Genomic DNA, 27538 nt, shown 5'->3' with positions numbered 1-27538 from the left:
TTAGAGAAACGTATTTTAAATAACTCTGTCAGGAACTACTATCGTGGCACATTCTTCCGGATCTTTTTAATTGTAACACACAGCAGTGTTGAAGATGGCAGCGCCTATAATGGACACATGTCATGTCTCTTCTTGTGCTAATCGCACTCCTAATGTTGTGTCGTGGGGCAGAGGGGGTCTCATCGCATATGGGACATGTAATTCAGTTTCCCTTTATAACCCACAGGTAACTTACTGACTGTATGTTTGTTCGCTTGATTTAGTTGTTCTGTGGCATATTATTACACTTACATCATACAGGTACATATTTTCCGATTCTTTAATGCAGTGTTGTGCAAACTGTAAACTCAAACCTATGAAGTAGATTCATAGTAAATGTCTTTCATGTAAATGTTTGTTAAACTGTCAAATAAGCTCTGTGACAGGTGAGTGTGAAATTGAGACAGGTTTGTCTCATCTAAATTTTGATTATTAATTGCTATCAGGAAATAAGGATTGTTGAGTTGCTGAATAAACATACTGGAAGAGTGAATGCTGTCCAGTGGGTTCATAAACAAGACTGCAGTAAGTCTTTTACCGTCATTAATAAATGTCAGATATTTCAGTCTGAAAAGTGTGAAATCTTTTACCTCATGCATGGACATTATTCAGTTTTCTGTCACTGTCAGACACAATAAAAACAAAGGAACTTGTAGAAACGTAAGCTGTCTATTTCTACAGGTCCGGAAACCCAGCTGGTGTCTGGTGGGTCAGATAATAATGTTATTGTCTGGGAGAAGCAGGATGGGAAGGTACAGTAACACTAAATATGGACTCTTATGCTGACAACATAAGTGGGTCGTTTCTGTTACACAATACATTGGATGAAATATCACATAATAAATCAACAACTTTTAAAAATGGATGTTTTTAACAAACACAAAGGTGATTTTTTTTATTTATTAATTTTTTTAAGCCAGGTCTTTATATCACTTTCCATCCGAGTTTCAACATCCCTGTCCATATTTTGGAATATCTTTTGATTAACAGTCAGTTGCGACAAATCCCTTATGTTAAGAAAACACTTAGTGATGACACTCTTACAGTAATAGGCTTGTTGCAATTTGCTCAGATCCTCAGTTGCGTAATCCTCCAGGAAATATCATTATTTCTGATGGGAAAACAACAGCACAAACAGTTTTGGATTTGAAAAATTATCAGATTTTTTTGTCACACTCTAAAACCCCTTTTTAATAAAATTACAGAAATCAGCATGATAAAAGCCCAAAAGGAACTGCAGAACAGGAATGTCCCAGCTTTGTTAGTTATGACTGACAGATCTTCTTTTATAGTCTGTAAATGCATAATCACAAAAGTTAAAAAATGAGTTGTGTAACTTGTGTTTGTCCATCTTCTGCTGCAGTTCACCGCATGTGTAGTGTGTTCGGGACACTCGGGGCCTGTGTGTGCAGTGGATGCCTTGTCTCTGTCCTCCTCTCAATTACTGGTGGCCTCAGCATCTTCTGACTCCACTGTTAAGCTCTGGACATGCAGCTCTGATACAGGTAAGATAGGAAGTGAGCTTTGTTCATCATAAAAGTGCAGATTTAAAATGTTCAGTCAATGCAAGTTTTTAAAGATTTTAAATAAGAACTTCTACAAGCCTGACATCTGCTGGTTGGTTCTTGTGAATGAAAAGTAATGCTCAGAATTTGAATTCAGTGCACATACAGTAGTTCAAAATCAGTTTATTTGTCATCACAGAGACACAGTAGAATTAGCCTTGGATGTCAGCAACCAAGAACAGCAGAATAGTACAACAAATAGAAATATTCTAAATGTGTGTATATATTTAATATGCACTACTGTACTCAAATGTTTGGAAGTCAGTAAGATTTTTTTTTTTAATTCACAGTAAAGACATTTTATAATGTTAGTTAATAAGTTCTGTTCTTTTAACTTTTTATTCATTAAAGAATCCTGAAAAAATGTATCTCAGTTTCCACAAAAATATTTAGCAGCACAACTGTATTCAATAAGAAGAAATGTTTCTTAAGCACTAGAATGATTTCTGAAGGATCATGAGACACTGAACACTGCATATATTTGTATATATTTAATGCATGTCTATGGGTCAAAGACAAAATGTCTAATTTTGGTGTCCACATCAAATTTAATTTACAAAAGTGATTTTATGTATATCAAAAGCATATTAAATGCAAGTGTCTACTTGAAGCTGCAGCCCGTAACTTTTTTTGGTTAAAAATGATCCAAAATCAATATTTGAGAAAGTATAACCAGCCAATGTTCAAAACTATCGCCTTACTTTAGCCCGATTCACAACGGTTAGCTTATAATAATGTTTTCTAATTTGAGTGGTATGGGTAGATTTGCTGCGTCAAACATAAAGAAGTTGTCCCGGCTACTAGGCTATCGCATGTGAGGATCCTGCAGGTGGCGGATCCTTTATAGCCTTTTCTCACAGCAGCTAGAATAATTAAATTTATCATTTTGATGGCAGATTGTAATCCAGAAAGCATAATGTGTTTATGAAACACATGTGAATGAAATGAAATTATATTCCAGTTTTAAAAGTGCTTCTGATTACAGATTGCCTGGGATTACGCAAGATTTGTGTTTTAAAGAAAACCAGTTCGAAGGGAGCATAGTTTGCTTTTCAAATTAAACAGGACAAAATTTAAAGCCAAAGTAAACTTTGTGTTGATGCTTAAAAAACCGTTTTCGTCTTTTACCCCAATATTTTATATTTGTACTGTTTATTTGCCATGCGTTTATTGACTTACAAGTCTTATACAAGTCACCTTCACTTGTAATAAGAAGAGGCTCATCATAAAATTTGTCTTGACTCTAATTCCATGTATCTCCCTAAAGAGCAATTAGAAACTTAAGCTATTCTGTAAAAGCACAGACATCATTTGATTGTTCCTACTGCTTTCTTTCTGATGTCCATGCTTACTGCTCGGAAAGAGAGTAATATTTCATTGACCGTTTAAAAAGTGGTGTGTGAAAGCAATATAGAGTAGGGTAAATGCAACATTTCTGTATTGTTTTGACAAATTTTTGAGTCACACGATGATGATGAGTTGCATCATTCCTCTAACATTAAAATGACAGTAATCTAATGAGCTGTCTGCCAGCACGCAGAAACCTTCGTTTGTGTGCATTATTTTTTAAATTAGCACAGGAGATTATTTCTGGTTCTCAGGGTAATTGGTCTAATATCGAGATATATTTTGTATTAATAATAGTCTAATTTAAAATAATATTTTTTTTTTAATAAGAATTCATGACGAGTTGGACAGGTTCATTTTCATGTGAGGTGTTTCTGTTCTCTTCACTAGCTGAATGCCTCCAGACTGTATCTTTTGGGAGCGGGTTCATGATGGATGTCTCCTTGGCGCTGTTGCCAGGCAGCAGAGGTAAGCTGCGCTCGCTGCTCCATGTTGATTTGCTGTATTGTCCAGCCCTGTCATGTTAAAATCTCATTCTGTGCTTTAAATATGTCCTGGGGTGATGTTAGCCTGCCTCTTACATTATTCACGTCTGGACTGCAGCTATATTTTGCTTCTAGATGCCATGAATAGACTTAGTGACTTGTTTGCCTCTTGTGTTCGTGTGAATGAGGAGGATAATTACATCTCTTGCAGTTCCTGTACTGGCCTGTGGGGGAGATGACAGCAGAGTTCACCTGTATGTGCAGCTCAATGGACAGGTAAGACTGTCAGGTGTCTTTGCTTTATATTAATGCTGTTTATATTTTGTGTGTCATGTGGGTGTGTGTAGTTTCAGAGGCTTCTGACTCTGACTGGACATGAGGATTGGGTACGATGTGTGGAGTGGTCCGCTAGAGGTAGGACCTCTGAATAGAATAAATGTGCTTAAGTAGTATTATATTTATAGGAAGTAAAATGAAGCGTGTTTTATTACCCCATGAGACTAAATTGGACCTTTGTAGCCTTTAGTATTAGTATTAATATTGTAACACTCATTACTTATACTGCTATTCAAATGTTTGGTGTCAATTTTTTTTTTTTTAAAGAAATTAATATTTGAAATGCATTTAATTGATTGGAAATGTCAGTAGCAAAATTTATAATGTTACATAAATTTCTATTTTAAATAAATGCTGTTAGCCAGCAGTCATATCACCCTGTAGCCCAAGACTGGTTGCCCACTGAAGCTAAGCAGGGTTCAGCCTGGTCAGTACCTGGATGGGAGACCTCTTAGGAAAAAAATAGGGTGCTGTTGGAAGAGGTGTTAGTGAGGCCAGCAGGGGGTGCTCACCCTGTGTGGGTCCTAAAACCCCAGTATAGTGATGGGGACACTATACTGTAAAAAGCACCGTCCTTCGGATGAGACGTTAAACTGAGGTCCTGACTCTCTGTAGTCATTAAAAATCCCAGGATGTCCTTCGAAAAAGAGTAGGGGTGTTACCCTGGCATCCTGGACAAATTTTCCCATTGGCTTCTGACCATCATGGCCTTCTAATCATCCTCACACACTGATTGGCTTCATCATTCTGTCTCCTCGCCACCAATAAGCTGGTGTGTGGTGGGCGTTCTGGTGCACTATGGCTGCCGTCGCATCATCCAGGTGGATGCTGCACACTGGTGGTGGTTGAAGAGATTCCCCCTTGTATGTAAAGAGCTTTGAGTGCCTTGAAAAGCGCTATATAAATGTAACAAATTATTATTATTAATTTTGAATTTTCTATTGAAGAATACTGGAATAATGAAACATGGTTTCGACAAAAATATTAAGCAGCACAACATTAGTCATTTGAAAATTCAGCTTTGTTACCACAGGAATAAATAAATTGTAATAATTTGCAATATTACTCTTTTAATTTTATTTTTATTTAAATAAGTTTAGCCTTGGTTGTAAGAGACTTGTTAATAAACTGGCAGACACACACACACACACACACACACACACACACATATATATATATATATATATATATATATATATATATATATATATATATATATATATATTAGGGGTGGCACGGTTCGCGGAAAAAAACCGAACCGCACGGTTCTCCACACACGGTTCGGCACGCGCTAGGACCGCGGTTCAACTGAATTCTGACAACACATGTGGTTTGTTATAAATAACACGTAAAACAAATAGGGTTCGGCTAATGTATGTTTCTGTTAATGGATGCGCATTCTGGCTTCCCAGTACATTATAACAACAGCGATGAGAAAGAAAAAAAAAAAATAAGTGGACAAATCATTCACTCTTGTTCAATGCGAGTGCGTATGCTGGAATATGAGCATTTATTCCGTCATCACCCGGGTGCTGATAGCGTGCGCACAGGTGAGACCTGAACAGCACACGTTGATATCGGTGTTTAGACTAAAGTCATGTAAGCTTTGCCAGCTCAAATATTTAAGAGCCAGAGGACGCGAGCTCGCGCGCGCAGTGAGAAGATTTGTGCGTGCGCTCATCAGAAGCGCACAAACCTGCGCCTCAGAACGCGCGCAAATATGAAGCTCTCTCTGAAGTATTGTGTTTTAATGGATAAATTCACACAAAATTCTGTCAAAATGCCCGTCTTGGTAAGTATCCTATAGCAGACATAGCCGGCTGGGCGTACAGTATCAGTGCTTTCTCTTAAAGTGACAGTTAATATTAAATAAACAGCAACAACAAAGAAATCACTCACTGCTCTTGATTGAATCGCTTTTGTAACTTTAATAAAGAGTAATCTTTAATTTATACAGTCAAATATGCAATGCTGTTTTACCTTTGATTACTTTAATCGTACTTCAATTTCTGTACCTAAAAAAACCCCTGAAAATCACAGATTATTTTATTTGTATCTTTACTCTATTGTATTTTTATTTGTGCTGTTGCTTGTAGTTAAAGGTCTGCTTTTATTTGTGTACACTCACAATGAAAACAAAACAGATTTTATATATATAACATGTAATAATATTTAGCATTTTCACATCAAAATAAAAGAAACTGAGCAAAGTAGATGTCTTTTTTTTCCCTGTTGTACCGAAATTGTATCGAACCGTGACCCCCGAACCGAGGTACGTACCGAACCGTGACATCTGTGTACCGTGCCACCCCTAATATATATATATATATATATATATGTATGTATATGTGTGTGTGTGTTTGTTTTATTGCCTATTATTGACTATTTATAAATTGTCGGGACGATTGTCATTACTGAATTACAGCAATAAACATCTTAAGAAATAATGAGAATTACAAACTAACTCATGTAAAAACATCAAAGCGATTGTGGGGTGAAATTTGATGTGTACATGTTTTCATGAATTTTGGCCTAAGAGTTGAAGTCAAAGACCCATAAGACCCATACATAAGATACAGTAATGGTAGTGAAATAGTCCAAGGATATAAAATGCACCATCTTAAGAAGCCAGTATTGTTGTTCTCACTCTTAACATTCTTTTATAATGCATGAAACAAGCACTTGCTGCCAACTAAAGGCACTGTAACTGAAATATACAAGCGGGAAAGCCTCACATACTAATTTTTTTTTTTTTTTTTTTTTTTTTTTTTTACCGCTTGTTGGATGTGTAGATGGAGAGCTCTGGCTAGCCAGCTGTTCTCAGGACTGTCTGATCAGAGTGTGGAGACTGTTTGCCAAGACTGCCACTGAACCAGACCAGCAGACTGACGCTGTTATCAAGATGAAGGAGAATGTTTTTCAAGTGTCTGGAGATGGTGAGGCTGGAGGTTTTGCATGATTGTAATTTAGTTGTGTGATGGCTTGTATAAATTGGTTATTGTTGAGTTGATTAGCTGCTTGATTGTCTGTTTTGAAACCATGTCTTGGCCTATAGAAACACAAAATAAAGGACTACATGTATAGTGTTTTATAATCAGAGTCCAAAAATGAACTTGCCAGCATCCAAATGCAAGTAAAATGGACTTTGTCTAGTAAGTGAAGTGAAGTGACATACTGCCAAGTATGGTGACCCATACTCAGAATTCGTGCTCTGCATTTAACCCAACCAACGTACACACACACACACAGCAGTGAACACACACACAGCAGTGAACACACACACACCGTGAACACATACCCTGAACACACACCCGGAGCAGTAGGCAGCCATTTATGCTGCAGCGCCCGGGGAGCAGTTGGGGGTTCGGTGCCTTGCTCAAGGGCACCTCAGTCGTGGTATTGAGGGTGGAGAGAGCGCTGGACATTCACTCCCCCAACCTACAATCCCTGCCGGCCCGAGACTCGAACCCACAACCTTTGGATTACGAGTCCGAATCTCTAACCATTAGGCCACGACTTCCCCTGCAAGTAAAGACTGCAAGTAATGAAAAATGTGTGAGGATAATAATATGCTCCTCATTGCTTATTTCTTTCTGCTGTAGAGTTTGCTGTGACTCTTGAAACAGTGTTGGCTGGCCATGAAAACTGGGTTTATGGAATTCACTGGCAACCTCCATGTGTCAAAGGTATTCCTGCATGCTTTCATTTAGTGAATAGTGAGCATCAGCTGATTTTCTTTACATCATTGTAATGTGCTATGAAATTATTTTCATTTTGATGTATTACATAATTTATATTGTTTTTATTATTTTTACTTCTATTTATCCAGTCTCCCTCTATTTTGTAACTTGATGTCTCCCCCTGCAGGTGACTCAGTGGAACAGCCCCTGAAGCTGCTCTCTGCCTCAATGGACAAGACCATGATTTTATGGGGCTCGGATGAGGATTCAGGCATGTGGGTTGAGCTGGTAAAGTCACATTGTTTACTACTTAATAAATACTGATATTGGAAAAATTAAAAAGTGGATTAGAATGCAGCAAAGAAAGGGTGGGAAATTATGAGATGGAGAGAGAAGAAATGAGATTCAGACAACTCCCGAGTTGAACTCTGATGTGTCAAACACAATGTGCTACCACTTTTTTTTTTAATAAAAATAAATAAATAAATAGATCAAACTTTCATTCATAAAGAACCTTTCCAGTCAAATGCATTTCAAAGTACTTTACAAACATCAACATAAAGTAACTGACACAAAATACAAGCAATGAAAAAAATGCTAAAGTAGTTTATAATAAATGTGTAAAATAATAGAATACAATAAAATAAAAATCAACAAAAAGTAGAACGTAAATTTGAATGATTTTAATAAAATAAACAAAAATAATAGAAAAAAATAATCTACTACATTAAAGCCAGACTAAATAACTAGGTTTTAATTTTTATGTTTAAAAATATCAGTATTTTTTGCATACCTTATTTCCTCTATTGGCATGGAGCATAATGGCTGAATGTAGCATCACCAAATAAGAGAGGAACTGGATAATCTGTGGGACCTTGCAGATTTTTAGACTGAAAGCATTTTTAAAGGGGTCATATGATGCGATTTCAAGTTTTCCTTTTTCTTTGGAGTGTTACAAGCTGTTTGTGCATAGATAAGATCTCTGAAGTTGCAAAGACTAAAGTCTCAAAACCAAAGAGATATTCTTTATAAAAGTTAAGACTTGAGCACGCCCTCCTTAAACTGCTCATTCAAACACGCCCCCACATGTCTATGTCACGGTGTCTATGTCACGGTGCGGGAAGATTTGCAAAACACCGCCCTTTGTAAAAATTGGCGCGTTTCAGAAAGGCAGGGCATAGAGAAGCAACACTATGTGGAAAATAATGTGTTTTTTGAACCTTAACCTGCATAAACACATTGCATTACACCAAATACACAAAATAATGTTCTTTTTAGCAACGTCATATGACCCCTTTAAAAGGTACTCTGGTGCAAGACCATGTAGTGCCTTACTAATAAAGAAAATAAAAACTAGCATAAAGACTTTAAAATAGGCACAAGATCTAGTTGTAGACACAAGATGTCTCTCATTGCAGACCCTACGTCAGTGGCTTCAGTCTCCTCTGTTTTCTAAACCTGAGTGTACAGATCAGGCTCCTGGAAAGAAATAACCCCATCCTGAGGTCATTTCCTTCCTGCCATTCATATACTCTCTGGTTGCCAGTCATGGACTTTTAGAATCCGCAGCAGGGGCAGGAAGGGCTGCACAGGCTCCTCTGTTACGCTCTCTGGGTCTTGCAGGGAACATCTGCCCATTCTCTGCTAACTGCATCGAATTTAACCCACACACTGAGAATTGCTCAGATAAGCTCTTCCATCTGTGTGAGGGACTGTGAATGATTGGTGAGTTCCTTTCAGAAACGGGATGGCGATTAAAAACAATGTCTTTTTTTTACTTCAGTCATAGTAGAACATTTTGATTGGCATTGCAGCAGCAGATAACAGGCTTGACTTCGTGGTTGATTAATAAGAGGTACTCGCTTTGATCTTGGCATACAGACATGGGTCTTTGGGCTCAGATCAGTGATTCTGATTCTGACACCAGGCATGTTGTAGTACGATGACGCACGTGTTTTGTCGTACTGAGGCTTGTTCAATTAAAAATGAAAGACGGTTGTAGCTGTAAGAAGAAAGAGGTTGATTTCAGGTCTTGTGTTGTACCTGAATGCAATGGGGTTGTTCTGCATCCGTTATCTTCTGCACTGCATGTGTCTTCTGTATAGAGTCGTAAAGGGCATACGATATGAGCTAGGTGTGAGCTAGGTTATCAGATGTGGTTGAGCGCCTTTGAACTGACAGTTTCATGGATACAAAGGAAATAAATGTGGGTTATCATACATCCTTTCTGATTTCCACCTTCTGATCCCCTACTTTCACTTCAGCTTTAGCTGAGGTTAAGAGATAAGCAAAAGATATAATGCATACTTACAAATGGCTATTACTACATCGTAGAACAAAAAGGTTGTAGCATAAAGGCCCTTTCGCAATAAACACAAATTTATCATAAACTAGATTTTGACCAGACACAATGGATTCCTGTGGTGCATTTCACACCAGGAGATTTTGTTGCTGATCTTTGATTATATTCCACTATTTTAGTTTTTAAGATTTAGGTTTTTTTTTTTTTTTTTATCTTGCATTTGGTGTGAAAAGTAACCATTGAACCTTAACCATTGAACCTGCAATAATTACTTGTTCATAAATATGGCAGTTTATATTATCTAAAACTTGCCTTCATAGGACTGACTGCAAGTGAGCAGAAAATGACCAGCATCATTTTGGCTAATTAACACATCCACAAAGAAGAGTCTCCTCCATAATGATTAGCCTAATTGGTCAGATTTAGTGGAGAGCTGGTTTGCAGTAGAGTGGCCAGGCAAACCGCTGGGTAAAGTACACCCTACTAATAAGTCATGTTGCCAGTGAGCAGTGTGGGGGGACTGCAGGGACCATTTTGAGACTGTGAGCCATTAGTGTTGTGCTAATGGTTTATTTTCCCTGATAGACCAGAAGAGAGAATGCAAGAGTTACCATGAAAAATCTTTAACCTCCAGACCTCATGACCCACACCCATATCACCTAGAATTGGCTTACTATTGAGCTGCTCATTAATGTTGGATTGCTCACTTGGATTGAATCTCATCTCCACAGGAATGGAACCATGAGTAAAGCATTAGTTTGTCCGGTAGCGATTACCTTTATCTTGTAAGATAAAGTGCAAGATAATCCAAGTAGTCATTTAGCAAACGCTTTTATCCACAGTGACTTGCAGTATACTTACTGAATCACTCTGGAGCAACCAGCACTAAGTACCTTTCAAGAGCATAAGGCTGATAGTTCATGGATTGCTTCTACTAAGTTTCAAACCTACGTGTTCCCACTTCTCATTGGTTCTATCTAAAGTAGTTTGGGGTTATGGCTACCAGTTGAGCTACAAGAACCTACAGTCTTTTAGCCACTGGCCTAGATTTTCTAAACCACATCATTGTAGTACTGAGGCACTGTTTGATTTCCAGGATCCTCAAGAGTTTCGTGTCTCCCCTGCATAGTTTCCTTTTGTACTAATCCCATCCAAAACACTGTGGTTTGTGTTACAGCACACATAGTGCCATATTGGTGTCCCTTCCCTAAACAAGAGTGATTGCACATTTCCCCCATGAGATTTGGTTGTGATATACGAGTAGCCATGTGGACGGAATTCAAAATCAATCTGGTTAATGTTGCATCACTCTTTCCAGAATGGCTCGCAGAGATCCGTGCCATTCAAAGTGAAGGGCTCTCTTTATCGCAGTCATTAGTTCCGCCATATTCACTCCGTAGGATACGCCTGTGAAGGGCATCTCAAATGTCTCTCTATTGGCGTACACAGGAGCGTGAAAATGCCGATAGCCCTTACCGTTTGATGGTTTGTGGATTTAGTTTTGAATCCATGTTTTCCAGCTAACGTGGCTCTGTACGAACTGTCCTGCGTGTATTGTGGCAGCGTTAAAATCTCAGCGTTAGATGGCTGATTTGTCTGTCTAGTATTGTGGTTTTGATGAAGAGCTTAAACTAGCCACCTGATCTGGCAATATCTTTGAGACCTGCTCTGCTGGGCATGACAATAGACTGTGAATCATTGAGCGGTGACTCCTGAACGTGAGGAATCACTGCAGCTTTTTAACACGGCTGCTGGAAATGTCTTGTCCTGCTCAAGGTCAACAAGAAACACCACTGCGATGGCTGTCAACTCAAATTTTCATACCTCCATTTCACAGCTGAAAGTGTGATTCGATTAAATTAGAAAAATATTTCTTCACCCTCTGAGAGTGTATTGGTAATGCAGATGTTGATGCTGGAGCATCAGTCTTTGCTTGCACACAACCATAAATAAATGTACAGGCAGGTTATCGCTGATGGCATAATCATGACTAATTATCTTGTTTTATACAATGTTACCGCTTGCTCCGCAGCACGACTCACTTCCCCCATTGCGGTGAGACACTCGAGCAGCATTAAGCATGTTAGACACGGGCCAGACGGAGGGCAAGCCGTGCTACAGTTTGCTGAAAAACAATTACATTGCTTTGGTATTCATAGCCCAGCCCAGTCAGGGGGGTTTACACTGATTCATTCTTCATGTGACCATTTTGTCTCCCAGCTTTCCGAGGCTCATATTTGATTTAATGTGTGTGTGATTACGTTCAACATCACATTAATGCATTCAAAGGAAGCAAACACGATTTATTTCCCATTTAATAGTCTCCTCTTTGCATACATCGTGCTTTTCGCATGTCAGCCTGATTAATTGGTGTCCTCAGACTGTTACTTAACGGAGATGGAGCACAGCTGTAGACTCTCAACTCGGATTGCTCCGGATTCATGACTACTAATTAGCGACCTGCTTGACCAGCCGGTTTATCAGGGGCAGTGACATCAGTGAAGGCCTCTCTTATCAAACACTCACCATCAAGAACATGACGGAGAGTGCAGTGTAGTTCCCAGGTTTTTGTTTTTATATAAATGTCCTATTTGGGATCGGATTTTAGCCACCCCAGGCAATTAACTCACAACAGCCACAACATAATGTCATTCTCTCTGTATAATCAAATGAGCAAATAACCCTAAAATGAGTTTAGAACCACTTTTCAGAGTGGATGACAGTCTACAGTATCACCATACTAAGGGACTGTGATGGACTGGATTTCAAAGATCTGGGGTTCGTTTCCCAAAAGTATTGTTAGGTAAAAAGAAAGTTTGTCACCAACAATCGAGTCTTTCTCAAAACCATAGATTCAGTGAGCATTTGTAAACGGCTTCATGAAGTTGTGAGGTTGGAACTGCAGCTCTCACACTGTGGTTAGAAACGGTTTCTTCTAAGTATGACATGTGGACCTAAATGTATCAAGCTCTTTAGCAAAATAAGCAATATATATCAGGCCAGGCAACCTTTTTCCAATCTTCTATTTTCCAATTTTGGTGAGCCTGTGTGAATTGTAGCCTTAGTTTCGTGTTAGGAGCAACACCCAGTGTGGTCTTCTGCTGCTTTAGCCCATCTGCTTCATGGTTTGACGTGTTGTGTGTTCAGAGGTGCTCTTCTGCAAACATCGGTTGTGATAGGTGGTTATTAGAGTTACTGTTGCCTTTCTATCATCTTGAACCAGTCTGGCCATTCTCCTCTGACCTTTGACATCAACAAGGCATTTTTGCCCACAGAACTACTGCTCACTGGATATATTCTCCTTTTTTGACCATTCTCTGTAAATACTAGAGATGCTTGTGCATTTAAATCTCAGTAGATCAGCAGTTTCTGAAATACTTACCAACCCCATCTGGCACCAACAACCATTCCACATTCAAAGTCACTTAAAGCAAATTTCTTCCCATTCTGATACTCTGTTTGAAGTTGCCTACATGCATTGAGTTGCTGTCATGCGATTGGCTAATGAGATATTTTCGCTAATAAGCGGTATATAGTCATGACTAGCTAGTTAATTTCTCCAGTAACGTATCATATTACGGTATTTAAGCAGCAAATTACATTGTATGAGAAATGCACCACAGGGTGGGTAATCAAAATATTGGAGGTTTGAGTCCCTCAATGGGTTACCAGTTCACCATTGTGTCCTTCTAGGTAGTCCTACAAGAATGTTTCGGTCTTGATGTGTGGTGCTGTACACTATAATACGGATTGTTTGAATATTTATTGTTTCTCCATTATTTCTTGTTGACTCTTCATTAAGGTTCGTGTTGGGGAAGTTGGAGGAAATACCTTGGGTTTCTATGGATGCCAGATGAGTCCCGACGGTTTTATGATTCTGGCTCACGCCTTTCACGGAGCGCTGCACCTCTGGCACTGTGACAGCAACCAGGTCAGATATAACTGACAACATCCACCAGTAACGCAAAGTTTTTATGCAAGCATTCCTTTTTACCTAATAAAAACGGTCAAAATTCAAGTATGTTTTGATTTACATTTAAATGGAGTAACTGAATATGGAGATTTATGTTTTGCACAGGGAGAATGGAGGCCTAGTGTGGTCATTTCGGGTCACTTTAACGCAGTCCAGGACTTGAGCTGGGACCCTGAGGGAGAGTTTATCATCACTGTCGGATCAGACCAAACCACTAGACTCTTTACACCCTGGACCAGAAACGGATGCTCAGAGGTTTAAACGAATATCAACTGTTTTATTTTTGAATAATTATACATTGTAGGCTTTTATAGCTGATCAATGCTTGCTCTGTTTGCAGATTACCTGGCACGAGATCTCAAGGCCGCAGATTCACGGCTATGACATGCAGTGTCTGTCTATGGTTGGGCGTTTTCAGTTCGTGTCCGGTGCTGATGAGAAGGTCCTGCGGGTGTTCAAGGCTCCAAGGAATTTTGTGGAGAACTTTGCTAACATATCATGCACGTCTCTGGAGAAACTGCTGGGCTGTAATGTAAGCACCTAGAATCATCTCATCTTTAAACTTTAATTAGTTACATCAAATAAAACCTGGGTTTTAATTACTCTTTGCACTGTCGTGGATCAGCGAGAGATTTCAAGATGAGTCTCACATTTTTCCATTATCTTAATCCTAATGTTTATGCACATGCTCTCAGATATATAGCTAAATGAGTTTAATTTTCTGTAACTTGAGGTCATGGTAAATGAGATGACATAAATGGCATTCTCAATTCGGGTTGATCTCATGTAATTAAGCGAATATCACTTAAATGCTTTGGCTCTTGTGGAGTGCTCATATTTAGACCAGCATTTTGTTTTTATACAACAGTTCAATAATAAGTTGTTATAAAGTGTTTTGCATTTCAGACAGTATTTGACAAGTTAGGTTTTACAGTGTGTGTCTGATTCCTGTGTGTTCAGGATATAGCAGATCTGCCAGAGGGAGCCAGCACTCCTGCCCTTGGCCTGTCCAACAAGGCCGTGTTTCAAGGTATGAACCCTTTGAATTCGTTGGCCACAGGAGAATTTGCATTGTGCTGATCCTGAGAGCAGAGAGGCAGTTGCTAACCTTTGCTGTGGCATCTGATGTGTTTACAGGTGACCTCACATCTCAGAGCTCTCAACAGGACAGTGAAGATTTCAATAGCCTGTCCGACCAATATAAAGTGTCCTACTTTCAACCTCTCAAACTCACGGGTATTTATGTATGCAGTTTTACTTTCTTTTTTCCTGCTTTTTTCTGAACTATGGCTGGTCATTTTTACATTTCAGTCAAGTGGGCTCTTGCTGAAACAAAATCGAATATTCACCAGACTTTATTGGCAATAGTCAAAAAATCTCACCATCACCAGGTAGACGCTGTAAGTTCCTCAGTTATTCCTAGAAAACACATTGATGTCCTTCATTTGTGACAAGCAGTTATTGAAGATTGTTTTCTCTGGTTTATTAATGTATCTGGGGCATGAATCAGAGATACTGGAGACAAATGTTATTACAGCATGGGGGGGGGGCTGTGGGTGGAGGGTGAGTGGTGAAGCAGGGGGGTTTATGCCTCTCTTGCTCCAGGCAAACAGTGGCAAACGTTGTCAATGTGATTGAAAAAGCTCCTTAATCTGGAATCATAATTAGAAAGAAGGCTTATATAATTGCAAAGTTAAAATATTGATGACTCTGGGCGATGTGGAGCGCAATGAGGCGGACACAGAGTTGTTAATGGAATAATACCACTCCCTCCATCTCGCTTCTTCTGGAGGGGCAAAGGAAATAATTAAAATAAAACTGCAAACCAGGGATGAATTTAAAAAATGCCTGATCTCCATTCCATTTCAATTGGGGCGTGTGTTGCATAAGTGTCTGTGTATCTAAATGAGACAATATTATTTCAGGCTTGCACAAAGAGAGCTAAATTTGATTTACAGCATGTCGTAAAGCTAACGGCCATTGAAAATTGTAGATAAAGCCACTGTTGTTCCAAACAGCTTTGAGTAAATTGCTCGGCTGTGTATCTGTTGCTAAATTAAAAGATGAGCCTATTGAAAAATACAGTCTATAGACGTCTGCTCATTTCTCATAATAACTATGTTTATATTTTGTGACTCTGTGTGTGTGTGTGTATTGCCAGAGCCTCCGACAGAGGACGACCTCTTGCAGAACACACTGTGGCCAGAGGTACAGAAGCTGTGAGTTTCCCATCAATTCTCATTTGTGTTTTTCTGCCCTCTTTGGCTGTTCTGCAGTGGGCACTAATGTTGTACTGCATTCTTGCTTAACCAGCTTCTGTGACATAAATAATGCAGTGTAATAGGTATTTCGAGCTCATGACAAGAACCATTCATCCTGTATGCTTTGACACTAAACAAGAAAAGCCTATAATTGTCCACTAAATATCTTTTTTATTCCTCTCCTTAACCGCTGATAGCCTAGCATGCAGTTCACCGACATTGAGTCGTTGAGCCGTTGTGCTTCGGGTGTCCTGAGTTTGATTGCCGCCCCCCTTACTCTTCCATTTAGCTTCCTGTCTACCAATTGTCCTATCAAAATAAAGGCAAAAAACACCAAAAATAAATCTTAAAAGAAAAGATAAATAAATAAATAGTAATATTTTTTTAACAACCAGTAGCAATTTTTTTTAAGTGTCTAGTAACCAATATGTAGTACTGATATTTATGCGTGTTTTATGCATGTGATTTTAAACAATGGTAATTAAAATAATAATAATACCACATTTTTACACAAACAAAAGACACTTTAGACAAGTATTTATCGTACCAAGAGTAATTTTTCCTATGATCAATTCAATCTTTAAAGTCATGGAGCAACAGTTTGTTTTATTATTTAGTTAATTTAGAATAATTTATAAACTATAGTATTTATTATTATTTTGGATAACCTTTTTATTATATTTTCAGATTTATTTTTACTTTAAGTTTTGTGCTTGTCACTTGTCATTGCCTCTATTATGATAGGACAGATCTGACAGGAAGTGAAGTCGGAGAGAGGGGGCGGTGTCGGGAAATGTTCTCTAGTCAGGATTCGAACTCGGGACACCCATAGTGCAACGTCGCTGTATGTCGGCACGCTACCCACAAAGATATTGGTGGTCGACTTAAGTTTTTAAAAATATTTCTGTTTAGCTTTGTTTTTATTTTAGTATTAATAATTTTAGTACTTAATTTACTTCAGTTTGTTGCCAAAGCAACATTACATTTTATTTTTTTTTACGTTTTTCATGTAATATTTACCTTTTTATTTCAGCATTATTTCAATATATACAAGTATTGGAACAGTAAAGACATAATTGCTCTGTTGGCTGTGGAGTCAAGACATTTGTAAATATGATTAAAAGATGAGTATGAGACAAAACTACAGAATGTCACATTTTATTATTAGCCGTTTCAACACAGATGTTTTACCAAATAAAAAGAACAGCACTTTTAGAGTTCATCCCACTCATTGATGTGAGCATAAGTATTAGGACAGTTGAACATAAGGCAGATATAAAAGATTAAAAGCTATTATTTAGTTGCAGATCACTTGCGCACAATCACAGCAGTGAGTCTGTGACCCATAGACATCACCAGACTCTTGGTCTCATCCTTTGAAATGCTTTTCCCAGCCTTTAATGCAGCCAATTCCAATTGTTGCTTGTTTTGGGGAGTTTCTGCCTTTACTCTCCTCTTCAGCTGGTGAAATTCATGTTCAATCGGATTTAAATCTGGAGATTGACGGGCAATCTAAGACTTTTCATTTTTTTGCCCTTATAAATTCCTTGACTGAACTGGCAGGGTGTTTTGGGTCATTGTCCTGATGCAATATGAAGCACTTCCCAATGAATCTGGTGGCATTTTCTTGAATATTGGTAGGCAAGATGGTTTTGTACCCTTCCAAATTCATTCTGCTACTGTCATCATACATTGTCATCATGTCTATGCCATGACACAACCTCCACCATGCTTTACAGATGAGGCCGTATGCTTGTTCCCTTTTATTCTCCACATTTTTGCTTTTCCATCACTTAGATAAAGGTTCATCTTTGTCTCATCGGTCCATAAACAGTTCCAAAACTCTTCTGGCTCACCTTTGTGCTTTTTTGCAAACTCTAATCTTGCCTTTCTATTTTTGGTGCTGGTCAGAGGTTTGCATCTTGCTGTGTAGCATCTGTAATTCTGTGTCAAAGTCTCCTGAGGACAGTAGATTGTCAGAGCATCACCCCAGCTTTCTGGAAGTTGTTAGTGATTTTACAGACACGTCTTTTAGGGAGCATTTTCACAGCTTTTATGATTTGTCTGTCATCAACTACTGTTGTTTTCTCAGCCGATCAGGTAGTTGTTGGTTGCTGGTGGTTTCCAAACTCTTGATTTCTCCATGCCCTTTGTTTTTGCTATGGCTCTAACTGACTTCCTCTTTTATTTTAGCATCCAAATTGCTTCCTTTTCTCTCAGAGTCAGCTCCCTCGTCTTCATCCTGGTTTGTGTGTGTCATCATCAAATGCAAGATTCAGAATGCAGAAGAAATGGATATAACTGATACAACACATTCCCTGCTTTTAATATCTGAAGAATTAATGCAAGAGGACACAGCTGATCACTTAGAAAGACCTGTGAGGGAACTGTTCCAATACTTATGCTCACATCAGATAGGGGGATAAAACTCAGATGAAGTGCTGAACTTCTTAGCTGGTAAAACATCTGTGTTGAAACGGCTAATAATAAAATGTGACATTCTGTAGTTTTGTGTCATATTCATCTTTTAATCATATTTGTAAATGTGTGTATATATATATATATATATATAAGATCCTTTGCATACTGAGGATTGTTACTGCCACAGCAATGCAATGGGGTGTTTGCTTACTTGCATTCAGTATTTTCAGGCCTAAGTTTGCCGAGTTTTTGTTAGCACAGAATAATGCCTGTGTTGCACTAAAATGACATACGACTCTGACATTTGCTAAAACTGTAGGCAATATATTACAGAATTGGATGCTTAGTGGCATTTTGCACTGTATGGTGGGAAAATAGGCATATGTGACCCTGGACCACAAAACCGGTCTTAAGTGTAAATTTTTCGAAAAGAGAGCTGAGAGCTGAATAAGTAAGCTTTCTATTGATGTATGGTTTATGATCAGACAATATTTGGCCGAGATACAACTATCTGAATATCTGGAATCTGAGGGTGCAAAAAAATCTAAATATTAAAAACTTTAAAGTTGTCCAAATTAAGTTCTTAGCAATGCATATTACAAATCAAAAATGAAGTTTTGATATATTTACGGTAAGAAATTTTCAAAATACCTTCATGGAACATGATCTTTACTTAATATCCTAATGATTTTTGGCATACAAGAAAAATTGATAATTTTGACCCATACAATGTATTTTTGGCTACTGCTACAAATATACCCCAGCGACTTAAGACTGGTTTTGTGGTCCAGGGTCACATATTATTCTCAAGACGTTTTGCAAAATGATTACACATTAATGATATTTTTCACAATTAAATATTCATGTCCCCCCAAGGCATTTACAATCAATTGAAATGTACAGACTTGCATTTTTTTTTACTTGCTCATAAGAATTCAAATTCGGTTTCCTTTATACACAGGCAACACTGGATAAACTATAATAATTTACATATACAGCTGTAAACAGCTGAAGGCTTTGACAGCCTGGCTTGCCGAGCTATTCATCCAGCGCTGGAAATTACTAAGCAGATCTGCTAATGGCTGCCAGAGCGCACGGCTTTCTTCCACTCCCATAAGCACAGGAGAGCACGCACGGCAGCCCTGACACACAAAGCATCCGTCGTGTTTGAATCACCGCCCCGACTGTCTCTCTGAACCTGTCATGGTGCTCAGGCTTTATTTGTGAGCAGGTACTGACAGAGGCCTCATTAACATACCCTCTTTCCGTGTCGCTCTCTCCGCAGGTATGGACACGGCTTTGAGATGTTTTGTCTGGCGTCGGATTCTGAGAGGACGGTGGTGGCCTCGGCATGTAAGGTACAATCACATGGGTGACCAGATGGTCATTAGTGTCACACAAATGTAGCCATGGACTGTAATAACAGGACACTGAAAAGCATGCATGTGTGAAGCTGCACCGATACTTAAGTGGTTTTGAATATTTAGTCATTTGCCATTTTAACAAGCTCATGTCAGTTTAGACCCCGACATTCGTGTGTAAGTTAATTTTGCTTGTCTTTGATGTAAGGAGCTGCCTGTCATATTAAAAACACATGACCAGGGTTGGTAGGCAGCCCTACGTGCCCTCTGGCCGGCGTGACACACATTCTCAGACAGTTGAAGGGAGATCATTGGTTTGTGTCCCGGTCTGGCCCCCGTGGTTCTGCCAAACCCCCACTGATCGTGCACAAAGCCCTTCCGAATGAAAGCACATTCTGCGTGTCACCTGCCATTGTTCATGCTTGAGCGGAGATTGTGAGGTTTATTCAGTGGGGCTGATGGCGGCTGCTGCTGGGGTCCTACAGGCTCAGATGACTTTGCTGTGGACATGAGTTTTATCCACTGCTGGTTGAGCTGCAACCGCTGTATGTAGGAGGAGGGCTCTGAAGTTCAGAGAAAGAGGACAAACTTCTTGCTTTTGGATGTTGGTGTGAAAGATCTACATGATTTACATGTGTCTTGTGTCACAGGCCTCTAAACCGGAACATGCTTCCATTCTTCTGTGGAGCACAACCTCCTGGAAACAGCTTCAGTCACTGCCCTGCCACAGCCTGACCGTCACTCAGATGGCGTTCTCCCCGACTGGACACCTTCTGCTTGCCGTTTCTCGAGATCGCACCTGGTCCTTATGGAGACGAGGAAACCTTGACTCAGATACAGGTGTGCATAACTCCCCTCTTACCTTATTCTTCGTTCCCTCATAGACAAGCTGTCAAGTTGAGGAGTGTATTTTGACAAAAAAAGATAAATAAAATATAAATAAATATTATTGCTAAATAAGAATATTTAAACAACATAAATATAAATATTACCATTGTTATATTTTACTGTAAAATAAAAAAATGAGTATCTAAGAAAATATAATAATAATAATAATAATTATTAGATTTAAAAAAAGCTCCACATTTGTTGTGCTTTTTTGAAAAACCACACAATTTGTCATAATTTTATATCAATATAACTATAAAATAATTATATAATAATAATTTATCAAACTAAAATATTACTATTGTAGTATTTCATTATAAAATAAAGAAAACTAACAGTAATATTTTATTGTATATAAAGTACAACTGTACAATTACAGTACTAATAATTATGGCTGTCTTAATTTCTTGATTTTCAAAAATGTTAAATCATCAAGCTTCTAAATTATTGAAACTTCAGGGAGCTCTTATAGCTTCTCTTTTGTTGACAGCAGCCGATTTCTCATTAAAAGATCAAGAAGGGGGTGGGCACCGATCGCCTTGTGGGCAGCGCATGACATATAGTGCCGTTGCGCTACGGGCGTCTCGAGTTCGAATCCCAGCTCGAGGACCTTTCCCGATGCCGTCCCCCCTCTCTCTCCCATTTCACTTCCTGTCACTTCTACACTGACCTGTACTAAAGTAAAAAATAAAAATAAAAATGCCAAAAATAAATAAAGATTGGGAAGGTGTTTGGAGCATATTGTGTTCCCAAATGCACATTATACATGAGTACATGAGTTTGCGCAAACCGAGCTGACCCACTCAGAGACACTGAAAACTGTGAATTATATTGCAGTTTTGTTTTTATTTTGATTAATCGTACAACCCTACGTAAACCCCCACAGAAGTAACATCCAATAAGATGAATGGGAAAGCTAACAGCTTCCTCCAGTGTTTATAGACCTCTTTACTCAAAGACAGCTTTTACCTTCCTCCATTTCTCTTTGTCAACAATATGTTCGTGGACTGCTAATGTTTGCCCACTGTAAGATTCTTCTGGCATTTGATGGCATTCGCCTCCCAATGACCACGCAGTATTAATGTATATTCTGAGCATGCATCGCTAAATCACTGTTGACACAAGGTAACCACAGGAGCGTCTGTTTTTCTTTCTCTATTTTCTGACGTGTCCGAGGCATCGCCGGCTGCTGAGGGCCGAGGCATGCTGCAGTCCGTTCTTGTTGAGTATGGTATTACTCACAGCCTGTATACCACAGATGTGGAGAGGTTAGTCAGTGTCACAGCTGATCAGAGAACAGCCCAGCATGGTGGTCGAACGGTGTCATGTGTGGAGAAATCTCTATCACAAAGACAAGTTGCCTCCCCTGCCGCCCTCTCTTCATTTGTCAGACTCCTTCTCTTTTGTGTTTCTGGTTAATGAGTTAAGAGACTACAGTCTGTGGCTGGCCAGCCGTGGTTGCTTAAGTTTTAATTAGAAGAGGTGCGCATATGTTGGTTTGTTCGGAGCATGCGGATGGAGAGGGTTACTGGCCAAGGTGGCGTCACCAGGGTGCGTTGACCTCGATTAGCTGGACTGTGGGTGACCACAAACTCAGGCTAGTGAAATTACAAAAAACATTGAGCTAGGGTTGCACGATAATGGTTAAACGGTTAATTACGATTATTTTGGACAAAAATATAATCACAAAGAATAATCAGGATTATAGTCATTGTATTTTTTTTTACATTTCATTAGAATGACTGCTCTTTCACATGAACATAAATTAAGAGAATGTCAACTAACATTGGTTGCTCACAGATTTAGTTGCTGCACAAACTATGGTGTGAGAGAAAACAGACTGGCAGTATTACGCTTTTATTTGAGCAGAATATCTCAATGGACTAAAATGGAATTTAGTAATAAATTAAAGGGATAGTCTACCCAAAAATGAGAATTCTGTCATGAATTACTCACCCTCATGTCATTCTAAACCCATAAGACCGTCGTTTATCTTCAGAACACAAATTAAGATATTTTTGATGAAATCCGAGAGCTTTCTGACCCTGCATAGACAGCAATGCAACTACCACATTCAAGGCCCAGAAAGGTAGTAAGGACATTGTTAAAAAAGTCCATGTAACATCAGTGGTTCAACTGTAATGTTATAAAGCTACAAGAATACTTTTCGTGCGCCAAGAAAACACAAATAACGTCTTCATTCAACGATTTCTGTGGTAGTTCCATGGCTGTCTATGCAGGGTAAGAAAGCTCTCGGATTTCATTAAAAATATCTTAATTTGTGTTCTGAAGATGAACAAAGGTCTTATGGGTTTGGAACGACATGAGGGTGAGTAATGACAGAATTTTCATTTTCGGGTGAACTATCCCTTTAAGCTAAATACAGTTGTGAATTTGATGTCTTGTATTTTTATGTTTTACTATTTTTTTCCCCCAGAAGCAAGCTTTTCTCTCTACGCAAACACTAGTAAGGACACAGCGGTTCACACACGTATTATTTGGTCATGTGACTGGAGCTCTGACAGCAAGTACTTTGTGACATCAAGTCGAGACAAGAAGGTAGGTCCAGTTTAACTTGCATTTAGTAAATGTTCGACTGGTTGGCGTGACAGTCATTTGGATGGCCACATAGTGGTGTGAATGCAGGGACATGTGAAAATTTTCAGTTTTTGATACCCATTGTATAAAGCTAAAAATGATTAAAAGCTATATATTATATATAATATTATTAAAGCTAAAAAGAACTGGGGTAATGCAAAAGAAAGTAGTATTTAGCTGGTCATGGGATTTCAACGCGTCTACCCCATGATGCGACCGTTGCTGTTGAGCAACTGATACTGATAATTAGGTGTAAAACATTTTTAATGATGGAAAAAGGAATGCATGCAGCATTTTTAAGTCCAACTCTTTCCTGCGGTCTGAGCTTTGACATCTGACCTTGTGTTTTTGTAGGTAATCATCTGGGGCCGTTGTGGCTCTGGAGTCAGTGTCGGTGAATGTGAGGGTGAAAGCGTGACCCCCTGCTCCTCTATTCTGGATGTCGGTGATTCAGCTACTGCTGTGTCTGTCTGCCCATATCTCTGTTCAGACCAGAGGTAACGTTATTCTGTTATCTGTGATCTTGTGCCACCATCATTAGAATTAATGTGATGTGTCTGGGACAAATATTGAATTATACTTGTATTTGTGTAGTTATTTGCTGGCTGTAGGTCTAGAGAATGGGAAAATTGTGCTGTATAAATGGAAGCCATCCGAGGATTTGTCTTCTGGATCAGACTGGAGCAGATGTGGAGAAACTGATGCTTGGTATCCTTTTTCCCACTCATATTCTTCTCTCCACTCTTTAATAATCCTGAAATAGTGAGTTTGAAAACATCATTCTACTCAAGCTCAGAAGTGTGATTGGTAGGCCTGCACAGAATCTACATCCACATAACTAAAATTAAGAACTTGTGAAATCTTTGCTCTGCTTCCCAAAATAAGACTAATCTAAAAGAAAAACCTCTCTTCACTCTTAAATACATTAACATTAGTAGTTTTACAGTAATTTAAATTTTTTGAATTATTAGAATTTTTTTTCTTGTTTTATATTTTTATTCAAAGATAATAATAATAATTGTAAATCTAATAAAAGTAATAGTAATTAAAATAAATTTTATATGTAATTTTATTTTAATGATATGCAATCACAGAAAAATGGCCAAATTGTGCAATGCTACAAACAAGTACAGCACATCTGAAGCATTTTAATCACAATCACAATCACATTTTTTTAAACAGTCAGCACAGAAAATTTGACAGAAGCAAGCAGATTCTTCAAAGTTGTTTAGAAAAAAATAAAGAACTGTTAAAATGCCTCATAAACCGCTATAAATAATCTCAAGAGTTTCACAGTCTTCCTCTTAGCATCTTAGAAAGTGACATGATCTGAAGTTAAACACGACAGTCATACCTCCATCCAGAGACCAGTGCTGGTGGTGTAATTGACAACAAAAGGGCCACATGTATCTGAGCTGGCCCACGCTGCTCGGGAGAAGCTTCAGGTTGATACGGGGGCTCCCGTGGGCAGGTTTCGCATTGATCCGTGAAGAGAGAGAATGAGGTGTTAGAGAGAGGCCAGGCCGTGTTGTGCATTCTGTTTGCACCGAGCCCTCTCGCTAGCTATCTCTCTCTCCCCCACAGTGGATTGAGTCCCGACTGGCTAAACTCTCTCCTTCTGTAGGTGTAATTGATAAACCGTCTGTGTAGGCACTTACACGTTTCTCTTACCCAGAAGTCACTCACCTTAGAAGTACAAGAAGTAAAAATTTTCCATGTATTGCAGTGAGTTGTGAAAAGCAAGATGGATGTTTGTTTATTCGTCTGCCTGTATTATTTTTGAAATTGGCAAGTGTATATTCACCCCTGGAAGTATTTGGACAGGCAGAGCTGAAGTGAAACGGGGCGGCAGAGGCATCCAGACAGTGTGCGAGGGGAGATTTGTGTTGCCTTGAATCAACGTCGTGCTTGTGGCTTTTCTTAACCACCCATCACAGTCAGAGTCACACACTGACGGTGAAGAGGCTGCGCTGGAGGCCGAGGCCAGGCCGGGCAGGCCATGGTTGGAGCGAAGAGCGAGCTTGGGTTCAGCTAGCCAGCGCTGGTGCCGACCATGTCGTCAAAATCTTCAACATCAAAATATCGGCCCTGTGACTTCATGCCGCCTCTGGTGATAATCTGCAGTGCGTCCAGCTGATATGCAGGACTAATGAACTGCTGTGAAGTCTTCAGCTGGCTAGTGTGGCAAAATGTGCTGCTGTAAACGCCGTTTTTCATGGGGGATTCTGGGAGCAGTTTTCTCATTCCCTTAAATCAGCTTCTCTTCTTCGAATTCCAGCACTATTACTTATGACCTGCAAACACAAACTAATGTACTATTTATGATGTATAAAAAAAACATTGCTTTGTATTGTAATAAATGGCTCTTTTCTAGTAATGTCACAGGAGTGATTTATCTCCAGCTAACTATAATTCTTTTATTGGCTGTTTTAAAGCACCCCACGTCCCATGAACGCCAAATCCTCTTGTAATAACCTACAGCCATAAGTGACAGTAAGAGAATAGAAAATCCGGCTCACATCCTCTCGCTTCCAGTGCCTGAAGGACAGATGAGCATTCGGATAAGATGTACAATGAGCCGTGAGGGCCATAGACTCACCAGGCGTGAATCAATCACAGGAGAAATAGTGTGTTTCATTTAGGAAAAGTGCTCCTTTTTATTGAGCGCTTCCTTTATTGAAACCAATGACATTCATCCTTGTGAGACATTAAAGGAATGTTTTCTGGATCCAATTCAACTTGAGTTGTATCGACAGCATCTGTGACATGCTTTCAATTACCACAGAAAATAATTTAGACTTGGCAAGACACCACAGTGCTGCTAAAATGATAAAAATGCTCACTGTTTTGGAAGTATTTCTGCAAGACATTGTTAACATGGTGTAATGCAATCACTTTCTAACTTGGTTTTTGCTAGATTATAGGCAAATTGTCAACCTGTCATAATGGTAACCCCTGTAGATTTCCTATTATATTTATAAGAATTACAGAAAGGGACACCATGTAAGTATTTCCAATTAACAGATTTTGTTACACAGAAAATAAATGGCTAAGTCATTATTTTTGATTTCTATGCACAAAAAAAGTATTCTTGTATCTTCGTAAAATTGAGGTTGAACCACTGATGTCACATGGACTATTTTCATGATGTCCTTGCTACATTTCTGGGCCTTGAAAGTGGTAGTTCCCTTGAAAATCCAGCTGTCTCGTATGAATCCGCTCATCCGGGTAAACAAAACCGGCGCTACTTCTACTTTTACTCTCATCACACCACGGAACCTGTGCCATCTTGCGACTTTATTGACTGCCATGAATATTATAAATGACTACCTAGTGGAAGCTGTAAGATAATTATAGGTAAAATGATCAAATACTTTCAACTCAATAGCGCCATATTGTGTTTTTGACAGGATTGCAAATGAAGCTAGCAATAGAAGCGTGTTAAATGAATTGAACTGTTCTTTGCTAAAAGATGGTGAAACATCTTTACGAAAACACTTTGTAAACAAAAACTCAGTAGAACCATTTAAAGTTGTGAAAATTGCATTATTCCTCTAAAAAAAAAAAAAAAAAAGGCGATATTGCTACTTTGGGAAATTATTTTATACTGTTTTTTTTTTTTTTTTTACATTTTTAATATATAACAAATGAAGGATTCTAAATGCTTTTCTTTTTCCATTGAAGTTCGTAAAGTGAGCTAAAGAACATCATACAGGGTTGGATCCACAAGAAGGTGAGTAAATAATTAATTTGTGTGACTTAATATCAAATGTGTTAATATCCAAATGAGGTGCTTGATAAATAATGAACATAGAATAATTTTTATTATTTTATTAATAAAACATTTTTTTTTGCAATAATTTATTAAAAATGTTATGATTTCCATGCAGTTTAAGGGTACAAGAAATATGAAATGAACACATCCACTTTGATTTGTTCAAGAGCTCCTGTGTGTGTGCCAGTGCAAACACACGGGACGGTACAGCAGTGGAGCACACAAGTGTACACTTCCAAAAAGCACTGTATAGAAAAACAAAACAACATAGTTGTGGAGTTCCTCTTTTTTTAGTTTTTGATGGGCAGTGACGAGTTTTGTGAACTCAAAAGAGATGACAAATAAAAAAATTTAAATAAAGCAAAAAGACCAAAACAAAAAAAAGCGATAAGTCTTCCAGCACAGAATAAATAGTTTGTATAGCGATGTGTAAACTTGTAGACAGCACGTTTTCACACAGTGGCAAACAGACATACACGCTCACTGCTAACATTCTGTCTTTTTAAC

At 38.7% G+C, this 27538-nt stretch overlaps 1 protein-coding gene across 7 annotated transcripts; it reads left to right on the top strand.

The window, feature by feature from the left end:
* The first annotated feature begins 72 nt into the window (after nt 1–72).
* On the top strand, nt 73–25637 carry LOC306885751 (elongator complex protein 2-like). Of its 7 annotated transcripts, none has more exons than XM_079442511.1 (22): nt 73–226; nt 486–564; nt 721–791; nt 1403–1544; nt 3342–3419; nt 3625–3712; nt 3784–3850; nt 6565–6708; nt 7375–7458; nt 7640–7740; nt 13557–13685; nt 13833–13982; nt 14068–14259; nt 14688–14757; nt 14865–14963; nt 15889–15946; nt 19695–19767; nt 20421–20610; nt 23096–23217; nt 23611–23753; nt 23851–23964; nt 25194–25631. In XM_079442511.1, exons 5-22 carry the CDS (start codon nt 3346–3348, stop codon nt 25348–25350), a joined length of 2055 nt encoding a protein of 684 aa, XP_079298637.1. In that variant the 5' UTR covers nt 73–226; nt 486–564; nt 721–791; nt 1403–1544; nt 3342–3345; the 3' UTR covers nt 25351–25631. The 7 variants fall into 7 exon arrangements, with proteins under 7 accessions (XP_079298637.1, XP_079298636.1, XP_079298635.1 ...); XM_079442510.1 differs by having other exon boundaries at nt 7375–7488; XM_079442509.1 differs by having other exon boundaries at nt 79–226; nt 3648–3712; nt 25194–25637.
* Nucleotides 25638–27538: the final 1901 nt, after the last annotated feature.

The sequence above is a fragment of the Barbus barbus genome (assembly GCF_936440315.1).
Source record: "Barbus barbus genome assembly, chromosome: 19".
Classification (NCBI taxonomy): domain Eukaryota; kingdom Metazoa; phylum Chordata; class Actinopteri; order Cypriniformes; family Cyprinidae; genus Barbus; species Barbus barbus.
The sequence above is the reverse complement of the archived record's forward strand: the minus strand, read 5'-3'. Positions and strand labels throughout refer to the sequence as shown.